Below are 12,808 nucleotides of genomic sequence, written 5' to 3'. Positions count from 1 at the left end.
CGGTCCCTTCCCTACAGCCTAGGTCTTCGTGGCAAACGAATCTGCTCCAGTCCGGAATCCCTGAAGCATTACACCAACAACCTGACAACAGCTTTCGCATCCCGCAACTACCCTCCCGACCTGGTACAGAAGCAAATAACCAGAGCAACTTCCTCATCCTCTCAAACCCAGAACCTCCCACAGAAGAACCACAAAAGTGCCCCACTTGTGACAGGATACTTTCCGGGACTGGATCAGATTCTGAATGTGGCTCTCCAGCAGGGATACGACTTCCTAAAATCCTGCCCAGAAATGAGATCCATCCTTCATGAAATCCTCCCCACTCCACCAAGAGTGTCTTTCCGCCGTCCACCTAACCTTCGTAACCTCTTAGTTCATCCCTATGAAATCCCCAAACCACCTTCCCTACCCTCTGGCTCCTACCCTTGTAACCGCCCCCGGTGTAAAACCTGTCCCATGCACCCTCCCACCACCACCTACTCCAGTCCTGTAACCCGGAAGGTGTACACGATCAAAGGCAGAGCCACGTGTGAAAGCACCCACGTGATCTACCAACTGACCTGCCTACACTGTGACGCATTCTATGTGGGAATGACCAGCAACAAACTGTCCATTCGCATGAATGGACACAGGCAGACAGTGTTTGTTGGTAATGAGGATCACCCTGTGGCTAAACATGCCTTGGTGCACGGCCAGCACATCTTGGCACAGTGTTACACCGTCCGGGTTATCTGGATACTTCCCACTAACACCAACCTATCCGAACTCCGGAGATGGGAACTTGCTCTTCAATATATCCTCTCTTCCCGTTATCCACCAGGCCTCAATCTCCGCTAATTTCAAGTTGCCGCCACTCATACCTCACCTGTCATTCAACAACATCTTTGCCTCTGCACTTCTGCCTCGACTGACATCTCTGCCCAAACTCTTTGTCTTTAAATATGTCTGCTTGTGTCTGTATATGTGTGGATGGATATGTGTGTTTGTGCGAGTGTATACCCGTCCTTTTTTCCCCCTAAGGTAAGTCTTTCCGCTCCCGGGATTGGAATGACTCCTTACCCTCTCCCTTAAAACCCACATCCTTTCGTCTTTCCCTCTCCTTCCCTCTTTCCTGATGAGGCAACAGTTTGTTGCGAAAGCTTGAATTTTGTGTGTATGTTTGTGTTTGTTTGTGTGTCTGTTGACCTGCCAGCACTTTCATTTGGTAAGTCACATCATCTTTGTTTTTAGATATATATTTCCTACGTGGAATGTTTCCCTCTATTTCAACTATATCAAACAAAAGCGCTGGCAGGTCGATAGACACACAAACAAACACAAACATACACACAAAATTCTAGCTTTCGCAACCAATGGTTGCCTCGTCAGGAAAGAGGGAAGGAGAAGGAAAGACAAAAGGATATGGGTTTTAAGGGAGAGGGTAAGGAGTCATTCCAATCCCGGGAGCGGAAAGACTTACCTTAGGGGGAAAAAAGGACAGGTATACACTCGCACACACACACATATCCATCCACACATACACAGACACAAGCAGACATTTGTAAAGGCAAAGAGTTTGGGCAGAGATGTCAGTCGGGGCAGATGTACAGAGGCAAAGATGAAGTTGAAAGACAGGTGAGGTATGAGCGGCGGCAAATTGAAATTAGAAATTAGCGGAGATTGAGGCCTGGCGGATAGCGAGAAGAAAGGATATGCTGAAGGGCAAGTTCCCATCTCCGGAGTTCTGACAGGTTGGTGTTAGTGGGAAGTATCCAGATAACCCGGACGGTGTAACACTGTGCCAAGATGTGCTGGCCGTGCACCAAGGCATGTTTAGCCACAGGGTGATCCTCATTACCAACAAACACTGTCTGCCTGTGTCCATTCATGCGAATGGACAGTTTGTTGCTGGTCATTCCCACATAGAACGCTTCACAGTGTAGGCAGGTCAGTTGGTAAATCACGTGGGTGCTTTCACACGTGGCTCTGCCTTTGATCGTGTACACCTTCCGGGTTACAGGACTGGAATAGGTGGTGGTGGGAGGGTGCATGGGACAGGTTTTACACCGGGGGCGGTTACAGGGGTAGGAGCCAGAGGGTAGGGAAGGTGGTTTGGGGATTTCATAGGGATGAACTAAGAGGTTGCGAAGGTTAGGTGGACGGCGGAAAGACACTCTTGGTGGAGTGGGGAGGATTTCATGAAGGATGGATCTCATTTCAGGGCAGGATTTGAGGAAGTCGTATCCCTGCTGGAGAGCCACATTCAGAATCTGATCCAGTCCCGGAAAGTATCCCGTCACAAGTGGGGCACTTTTGGGGTTCTTCTGTGGAAGGTTCCGGGTTTGAGGAGATGAGGATGTGGCTCTGGTTATTTGCTTCTGTACCAGGTCGGGGGGTAGTTACGGGATGCAAAAGCTGTTTTCAGGTTGTTGGTGTAATGGTTCAAGGATTCCGGACTGGAGCAGATTCGTTTGCCACGAAGACCAAGGCTGTAGGGAAGGGACCGTTTGATGTGGAATGGGTGGCAGCTGTCATAATGGAGGTACTGTTGCTTGTTGGTGGGTTTAATGTGGACGGACGTGTGAAGCTGGCCATTGGACAGGTGGAGGTCAACGTCAAGGAAAGTGGCATGGGATTTGGAGTAGGACCAGGTGAATCTGATGGAACCAAAGGAGTTAAGGTTGGAGAGGAAATTCTGGAGTTCTTCTTCACTGTGAGTCCAGATCACGAAAATGTCATCAATAAATCTGTACCAAACTTCTGGTTGGCAGGCCTGGGTAACCAGGAAGGCTTCCTCTAAGCGACCCATGAATAGGTTGGCATACGAGGGGGCCATCCTGGTACCCATGGCTGTTCCCTTTAATTGTTGGTATGTCTGGCCTTCAAAAGTGAAGAAGTTGTGGGTCAGGATGAAGCTGGCTAAGGTAATGAGGAAAGAGGTTTTAGGTAGGGCGGCAGGTGATCGGCGTGAAAGGAAGTGCTCCATCGCAGCGAGGCCCTGGACATGCGGAATATTTGTGTATAAGGAAGTGGCATCAATGGTTACAAGGATGGTTTCCGGGGGTAACAGACTGGGTAGGGATTCCAGGCGTTTGAGAAAGTGGTTGGTGTCTTTGATGAAGGATGGGAGACTGCATGTAATGGGTTGAAGGTGTTGATCTACGTAGGCAGAGATGCGTTCGGTGGGGGCTTGGTAACCAGCTACAATGGGACGGCCGGGATGATTGGGTTTGTGAATTTTGGGCAGAAGGTAGAAGGTAGGGGTGCGGGGTGTTGGTGGGGTCAGGAGGTTGATGGAGTCGGGTGAAAGGTTTTGTAGGGGGCCTAAGGTTCTGAGGATTCCTTGAAGCTCCGCCTGGACATCAGGAATGGGATTGCCTTGGCAAACTTTGTAAGTAGTGTTGTCTGAAAGCTGACGCAGTCCCTCAGCCACATACTCCCGACGATCAAGTACCACAGTTGTGGAACCCTTGTCCGCCGGAAGAATGACGATGGATCGGTCAGCCTTCAGATCACGGATAGCCTGGGCTTCAGCAGTGGTGATGTTGGGAGTAGGATTAAGGTTTTTTAAGAAGGATTGAGAGGCAAGGCTGGAAGTCAGAAATTCCTGGAAGGTTAGGAGAGGGTGATTTTGAGGAAGAGGAGGTGGGTCCCGCTGTGACGGAGGACGGAACTGTTCCAGGCATGGTTCAATTTGGATACCTTCGCAACCTCTTAGTTCATCCCTATGAAATCCCCAAACCACCTTCCCTACCCTCTGGCTCCTACCCCTGTAACCGCCCCCGGTGTAAAACCTGTCCCATGCACCCTCCCACCACCACCTATTCCAGTCCTGTAACCCGGAAGGTGTACACGATCAAAGGCAGAGCCACGTGTGAAAGCACCCACGTGATTTACCAACTGACCTGCCTACACTGTGAAGCGTTCTATGTGGGAATGACCAGCAACAAACTGTCCATTCGCATGAATGGACACAGGCAGACAGTGTTTGTTGGTAATGAGGATCACCCTGTGGCTAAACATGCCTTGGTGCACGGCCAGCACATCTTGGCACAGTGTTACACCGTCCGGGTTATCTGGATACTTCCCACTAACACCAACCTGTCAGAACTCCGGAGATGGGAACTTGCCCTTCAGCATATCCTTTCTTCTCGCTATCCGCCAGGCCTCAATCTCCGCTAATTTCTAATTTCAATTTGCCGCCGCTCATACCTCACCTGTCTTTCAACTTCATCTTTGCCTCTGTACATCTGCCCCGACTGACATCTCTGCCCAAACTCTTTGCCTTTACAAATGTCTGCTTGTGTCTGTGTATGTGTGGATGGATACGTGTGTGTGTGCGAGTGTATACCTGTCCTTTTTTCCCCCTAAGGTAAGTCTTTCCGCTCCCGGGATTGGAATGACTCCTTACCCTCTCCCTTAAAACCCATATCCTTTTGTCTTTCCTTCTCCTTCCCTCTTTCCTGACGAGGCAAACATTGGTTGCGAAAGCTAGAATTTTGTGTGTATGTTTGTGTTTGTTTGTGTGTCTATCGACCTGCCAGCGCTTTTGTTTGGTAAGTTTCATCATCTTTCTTTTTAGACATATTTTTCCCACGTGGAATGTTTCCCTCTATTATATATATATATATTGGTCTCCCTCTACGATTTTTACCCTCCACGCTGCCCTCCAATACTAAATTGGTGATTCCTTGATGCCTCAGAACATGTCCTACCAACCGATCCCTTCTTCTGGTCAAGTTGTGCCACAAACTTCTCTTCTCCCCAATCCTATTCAATACTTTCTCATTAGTTTTATATATATATATATATATATATATATATATATATATATATATATATATATATATATATATATATAACTAATGAGGAAGTATTGAATAGGATATATATATATATATATATATAACTAATGAGGAAGTATTGAATAGGATTGGGGAGAAGAGAAGTTTGTGGCACAACTTGACCAGAAGAAGGGATCGGTTGGTAGGACATGTTCTGAGGCATCAAGGGATCACCAATTTAGTATTGGAGGGCAGCGTGGAGGGTAAAAATCGTAGAGGGAGACCAAGAGATGAATACACTAAGCAGATTCAGAAGGATGTAGGTTGCAGTAGGTACTGGGAGATGAAAAAGCTTGCACAGGATAGAGTAGCATGGAGAGCTGCATCAAACCAGTCTCAGGACTGAAGACCACAACAACAAATATATATATATATATATATAAACAAAGATGAGGTGACTTACCGAACAAAAGCGCTGGCAGGTCGATAGACACACAAACAAACACAAACATACACACAAAATTCAAGCTTTCGCAACAAACTGGTGCCTCATCAGGAAAGGGGGGAGGGGAGGGTAAGACGAAAGGAAGTGGGTTTTAAAGGAGAGGGTAAGGAGTCATTCCAATCCCGGGAGCGGAAAGACTTACCTTAGGGGGAAAGAAGGACAGGTATACACTCGCGCACACACACACATATCCATCCACACATACAGACACAAGCAGACAAATATGTCTGCTTGTGTCTGTATGTGTGGATGGATATGTGTGTGTGTGCGAGTGTATACCTGTCCTTCTTTCCCCCTAAGGTAAGTCTTTCCGCTCCCGGGATTGGAACGACTCCTTACCCTCTCCTTTAAAACCCACTTCCTTTCGTCTTCCCCTCTCCTTCCCTCTTTCCTGATGAGGCAACAGTTTGTTGCGAAAGCTTGAATTTTGTGTGTATGTTTGTGTTTGTTTGTGTGTCTATCGACCTGCCAGCGCTTTTGTTCGGTAAGTCACCTCATCTTTGTTTTTATATATAATTTTTCCCATGTGGAATGTTTCCTTCCATTATATATATATATATATATATATATATATATATATATATATATATATATATATATATATATATATATATATTCCTCTTTACTTTCTCTGTCCATCTGCTCCTCTTGACTGTCCATTTCTTCCTCCACCTCTCTCTGTCCATTTCTTTCTTCCCCCCTTCTCTCTCTCCATGTTATCATGCTCACCCCTATAAGATGCTGGTAGTTCTTACCCCACAGGATTTCTTTCTGGATTGTAACTAATGTGTGTTCTAAAGTTGGTTGAAATCATTGCAGGGTTTAGGATGAACTTTTTATCCATGGCTTTGCCTGTATACTACAGTCATATATATTTCACATGTATTTAACATGTTTCAGAGAGATTTGTACATACAAGGCTCCTTATCTCTAGTGAATTTCACCTTACATTTTCAAGCAGCTTAATGTTTATGACATCGTATCTTGTGAACATTGTGCTGTACAGTGATGTAATTTAGCATGTACATCCAGTGGTATTGTGGCTGCTGTCTGTGAAATGTGTTGTGAATAGAGTTAGTAGTAAAGAAGCAATAAGTTAAAACACCATGTGTGATTCAGCAGTTTTTCACTCGTCTCAGTGTGCATGACATCATATATCTTAAAATATGTGTCATATGTCGTACAGAGATATAATGTTTTTAGTGCAGTGGTGTGTGTGAATACTGTCTGAAAAATGTGTCACAAATACAGTTAGTAGTAAAGACGTAGTAAATTAAAATGTAATGATTCATGCAGTAGTTTTACTGCATGAACAGCAAAAATGCAGTAAGTGACAAACTTTTTTTCCTTTCATCATTTTGTAGGGGTTGTCAGTGAGAAAAAATTTCATAGATGTTTGAAATTATGTGTGAAGTTTGTTCCATGTTACTAGGTGTTCTCATTCTCAAATACTGGATGACTGAAGTATGGCTACTCATGTGTTGTGTGCGTCATTGCTTTTTGCCCCCATAGCGATGATTTCCTGACAGTAAGTAATATGTGTACCAAGTTTGGTTGAAATTGATCCAGTGGATTAGGAGGAGATGTGGTACATACACATGTGCATCCATTTGTTTGGTTGTGTTTTATCTTGTGCCTGGTTTAGATCCTATTTAAGAAAAAGAATACAGTAAGTTACACATGGATGCTCGATCAGTACAAATAGAGATGCCACATAAAGTCTGCTGTGGAAGAAGTTGCAGTTGATTCAGTTGTATACATGCTAATGGGTTTGTTCTGTCTTAATGATCCACCATTTCATGTGGGTTCCAAAGAAATGTAGGAACATGTGAGGCAGTACTGACCCTGTAACTTATCACAGAAAGTGTATAGTATTTGTACATGTAGTAAAAGTTTTTGACAATGTTGACTGGAATATGCTCTTTGCAATTCTCAAGGTAACAGGGATATAACACAGGGAGCAAAATGTTATTCACAACTTGCACAGAAACTGGACAGCAGTTACAAGAGTCATAGGACATGAAAGAGAAGCAGTAATTGAGAAGAAAGTGAGACAGAGTTGTAGGCTATCTCAGTGTTATTTAATGTGTACATTGATCAAGCATTATAGGAAACCTAGGAAAACTCAGTTTCAGGCAGAAGAATAAAAACTTTTGAGTCTTGTCAAAACAATGTAGTTCTGTTACAGATAGCAAAAGACTTGGGAGATTGGTTGAATAGCATGGGTAGTGTCTTGAAAAGAAATTACAAGATGAATGTTAAAAACAGTTAAATAGGATTAATGAAATATTGACTAATTAAATCAGGCGGAGGGAATCAATTACAAAATGAGGCACTGAAAGTAGTAGATGACTGTGCCGGGCAGAAAAACAACTAATGATGGCCAAAATAGGAAATATATTAACTGCAGACTGCCAATAACAGGAAAAGTGCCTCTGGAAAAAAATACTATGTTAACATCTAATATAAATTTAAATGTTAGGGAGGCTATGCTGATGGAATTTGTGTGGAGTGTAGCCATGTCCGGAAGTGAAATGTGGATGATAAACAGTTCAGACAAAAAGAGAATAGGCACTTCTGCAATGTGGTGTTGCAGAAAAATGCTGAAGATTGGAGCTCTGAAGCAAATCAAGGAGAAAAGAAATTTGTGGCACAAGTTGACCAAAAGAAAGGATTAGTTGATAGGACCTGAAACATCAAGGAATTTTCAGTTTCATAATTGCGTGTAGCGAGGAGGTAAAAAATGTAGTAGGAGACCAAGGCTTACTATAGTAAGCAGTTTCAAGTGGCCATAAGATGCACTAATTATGCAGAGATATGAAGAAGGCTTTCACGGGATAGAGTAGGTGTGGACGGCTGCATCAAACTACACTTTGGATCGAAGACAGCAACAACAACAATGTGTAGAATACTTTTGTTTTGTTTGGTCTTCCCAAGGATGTTAATAATTCTGAGAAATGTCATCTACTTCGGGTAATTTGTTTCACATTGGTTCTCTATTTTTTTGTTATATTCTTTTCACAGTGTCACATCTCCTATCTTATCTGCTCTTCCTTTTCTGTAATATTGTCAGCAAGTTCTCATATATATAGCTTTTCCACAATCCTCCTTGCCTCTTGTTGCCTTGCATTTGTTCTCTTGACATAATACAGCTACATGTCTTTTCTCCAAAGATTTCTTTAAGTCACACCTATCTTTCCTGTAGCTGACTGTAAAGCTTTGCATTTCTCTTGTAACCATTCCTGCTTTGCTACATTGTACTTCCTCTTAATCTCATTTTTGTGTGTCTGCTCCAGGTGCTTCATTTTTAAATCTTTTTCTTTCATCGAAGAAATTATCTTGTGTATTATCCAAGGATCGCTACTGGGCCTACTTGTCTAGTTATTACCCTGGTGCTTTCACTGTTTCATTTTTCAAAGATACTCATTCATCTTCTAGTATATTCCTTTCCACTGTGTCAGTCAGTAGTTGTCCACTGCACCATCTGAAGCTCTCAACTAGTGTGCCAGTCTTCTTTATTCCCCGATCTTTGCAATTTATTCATCTTAAGCCTGCATTTCATAACTAATAAGTTTTGGTCACAGTTCACCATCTGCTCCTATAAAAGTTTTGCAGTTTGAAACCCAGTTTTGAAATCTCTCTTGCATCATTACAAAATCTATGTAAAGCCTTCCAGTGCCTCCACATCTCTGTCTTTTCTATGTCTACATATATACAACCATATTTCATGGTTCTTGAGTGAACTGTTTGCATATTCCTGCAACATTCCTCCACACAGCTTCTAATTCCATTCCTTTCCTCCTGTCAGTGTCACTGACTGTTTTTTGTTTTCTTCCTTTTCCCTTTTACAGAAATTCCCAATTTTCATTGTTAGGTGTACTGCTATATTACCTCTAGTTGATTTTATGTTGCTAACCCTCTACTTGCCTGACCAGAAATCCTGTTCTTCCTGTCCTCTGTATTTCACTAACTCCCACTGTATTTAACTTTGACCTATCCATTTATTTTTTCTATTACTCAAACCTACCAACATGATTACAGGAGCTTACATCTCATGCTATGTCCTTTCCCCCTCCTTATTTGAAGATAAGTCCGTGGAAAGTCCCTGCCCAGAAATCCAGTGGGGGTCTGATTAATCTCTAGAATGTATTACCCAGGAGGATGCAGTCATGATTAAGGTGGAGGGTATAGCTCAATGCCAAGAAGACATACAAGCTGGAATAACAATAATTCAAATTAGGGGAGATCTCTGTTCTTGAGCCAGAGACATTTAAAAGTAAACTAAGTTATCAGATGAATCCTTCTTGATATTTAGAAAAAAACACACACATTTATATACGTGCGTACGCGTGCGCACACACACACACACACACACACACACACACACACACACACACACACAGGAAGCTTTGCATCTGGGGAAAGGGAGGGAGGGGATGGGTGGCGGCTCAGACAAAAGATCTATGCATGTGATCTGCAGGGATAGAAGGCATGTTCAAGGGTTCACAGGTAGGTAGAGGACAAGGACTAACAAAGTTCAGGCCAGGGGGCTTTTGAGAATGAAGGATTTGATGCAGTGAGAGTTCCCACCTGTGCAGTCCAGAAAGGCTGATGTTGGTTGAAAGATTCCAGATGACTCAGCTGCGAAACAGTCCTTGATATCAAGCACACGAAGTTCTCTGGCCTGCTTGACAACTGGCTAGTCCAACTGTCTCCTGACCATAGTTTGTTAGTGGCCGTTCATGTAGACAGACTGCTTGTTAGTACTTATGCCCAGAACGAAAGCCGCATAGTGGTTGCATCTAAGTTGGCATGCCACATGGCTGCTTTCACCAGTGGCTTTGCATTTGGCAGCATTAGAAAATGCCTGTGATGGGACTGGAGTCTATGTTAGTGGGAGGATGTGTGGGACAGTTCTTGCATGTAGCTCTTCAACAGGGATATTGACCACGGTGTAAGGGGTTGGCAGCAGGGATGGAATAGAGATGAACAAGGATATTGTGCAGGTTGGGTGGGTAGCAAAATACTACTGTGAGATGGCTTGGGAGGATAGTCGGGTGCTATAACTCACTTCGGTGCATGACAAGAGGTAATTGAAAACTTGTCTGAGATCTTGATTCAGTTGCTCCAGTTGCAAGGCCAGCTAGTGGTTGTGTGGGGAATGGTAGGTGATAGGTGAGACACAGCATGAGATACCTGTTTCAGGGTAAGGTGTGGAGGGTAATTTCAGCCTGTGAAGGGCTAATTGAGATCTTTGGCTATTTGAATGTGTGTCACTGCAGATGTGATGACCATATGTGGCTAGGCTCTATGGAAGGCACTTCTTAGTGTGGTATGGGAGGCAGCTGTTAAAGCATATATATATATATATATATATATATATATATATAATGGAAAGAAACATTCCACGTGGGAAAAATTATATATAAAAACAAAGATGAGGTGACTTACCGAACAAAAGCGCTGGCAGGTCGATAGACACACAAACAAACACAAACATACACACAAAATTCAAGCTTTCGCAACAAACTGTTGCCTCATCAGGAAAGAGGGAAGGAGAGGGGAAGACGAAAGGAAGTGGGTTTTAAAGGAGAGGGTAAGGAGTCATTCCAATCCCGGGAGCGGAAAGACTTACCTTAGGGGGAAAAAAAGGACAGGTATACACTCGCACACACGCACATATCCATCCACACATACAGACACAAGCAGACATATTTAAAGACCAATATATGTCTGCTTGTGTCTGTATGTGTGGATGGATATGTGCGTGTGTGCGAGTGTATACCTGTCCTTTTTTTCCCCCTAAGGTAAGTCTTTCCGCTCCCGGGATTGGAATGACTCCTTACCCTCTCCTTTAAAACCCACTTCCTTTCGTCTTCCCCTCTCCTTCCCTCTTTCCTGATGAGGCAACAGTTTGTTGCGAAAGCTTGAATTTTGTGTGTATGTTTGTGTTTGTTTGTGTGTCTATCGACCTGCCAGCGCTTTTGTTCGGTAAGTCACCTCATCTTTGTTTTTATATATATATATATATATATATAATAGAGGGAAACATTCCACGTGGGAAAAATATATCTAAAAAGAAAGATGATGAAACTTACCAAACAAAAGCGCTGGCAGGTCGATAGACACACAAACAAACACAAACATACACACAAAATTCAAGCTTTCGCAACAAACTGTTGCCTCATCAGGAAAGAGGGAAGGAGAAGGAAAGACAAAAGGATATGGGTTTTAAGGGAGAGGGTAACGAGTCATTCCAATCCCGGGAGCGGAAAGACTTACCTTAGGGGGAAAAAAGGACAGGTATACACTCGCACACACACACATATCCATCCACACATACACAGACCTGTGTATGTGTGGATGGATATGTGTATGTGTGGATGGATATGTGTGTGTGTGTGCGAGTGTATACCTGTCCTTTTTTCCCCCTAAGGTAAGTCTTTCCGCTCCCGGGATTGGAATGACTCCTTACCCTCTCCCTTAAAACCCATATCCTTTTGTCTTTCCTTCTCCTTCCCTCTTTCCTGATGAGGCAACAGTTTGTTGCGAAAGCTTGAATTTTGTGTGTATGTTTGTGTTTGTTTGTGTGTCTATCGACCTGCCAGCGCTTTTGTTTGGTAAGTTTCATCATCTTTCTTTTTATATATATATATATATATATATATATATATATATATATATATATAAATATATATATATATAAATAAATATAAATATATATATATATATATATATATATATATATATATATATATATATATATATATATATATATATATATATATATATATATAAAAAAAAACAAAGATGAGGTGACTTACCGAACGAAAGCGCTGGCAGGTCGATAGACACACAAACATACACACAAAATTCAAGCTTTCACAACAAAATGTTGCCTCATCAGGAAAGAGGGAAGGAGAGGGAAAGACGAAAGGATGTGGGTTTTAAGGGAGAGGGTAAGGAGTCATTCCAATCCCGGGAGCGGAAAGACTTACCCTAGGGGGGAAAAAGGACGGGTATACACTCGCACACACACACATATCCATCCACACATATACAGACACAAGCAGACATTTGCGAAAGCTTGAATTTTGTGTGTATGTATGTGTCTGTTAGTGTTTCTATCGACCTGCCAGCGCTTTCGTATGGTAAGTCACATCATCTTTGTTTTTAAATATATTTTTCCCGCGTGGAATGTTTCCCTATTATATTTTTGTTTTCTGTTGTATGTTATGCCTGTAATAGTTTTATTAAGAGTTACCCTGTCTAGTGAAAAAAAGTTATTTCTGTTTTATTCTCTTTCTAAAAGAAAAGCTTGTAGATTTATATTTAATGAAGTTGCTTAGCAACACATTGATGACAGTTGTATTTTCCAGTTCCTCCACCTCAGGCAGCCAAAGCACCTCCGCCAGGTGCTGTGCGTAAACCAGCTGCAGGAGCAGCAGCGAAAGTTAAGCCGCCGGGCGCAAAGTTCTCAGATCTTGAGCTGACTAACATGCGCCGCACCATCGCAAAGAGGCTGACACAATCCAAGGTT

General features: G+C 42.9%; 1 protein-coding gene across 2 annotated transcripts in view; it reads left to right on the top strand.

Moving 5' to 3' along the window:
* Positions 1–12,808, top strand: part of LOC126412785 (pyruvate dehydrogenase protein X component, mitochondrial-like) — a 140,608-nt gene that overhangs the window by 36,566 nt on the left and 91,234 nt on the right. For both annotated transcript variants that reach the window (XM_050082559.1, XM_050082558.1), the window contains exon 5: positions 12,648–12,805. In XM_050082559.1, the coding sequence (XP_049938516.1) occupies positions 12,648–12,805 (158 nt within the window). The remainder of the gene's footprint in view (positions 1–12,647; positions 12,806–12,808) is intronic.

Source organism: Schistocerca serialis, chromosome 7 (assembly GCF_023864345.2).
Source record: "Schistocerca serialis cubense isolate TAMUIC-IGC-003099 chromosome 7, iqSchSeri2.2, whole genome shotgun sequence".
Classification (NCBI taxonomy): Eukaryota; Metazoa; Arthropoda; class Insecta; order Orthoptera; family Acrididae; genus Schistocerca; species Schistocerca serialis.
Note: the sequence above shows the minus strand (reverse complement) of the source record. Positions and strands in the feature narration are given on the sequence as shown.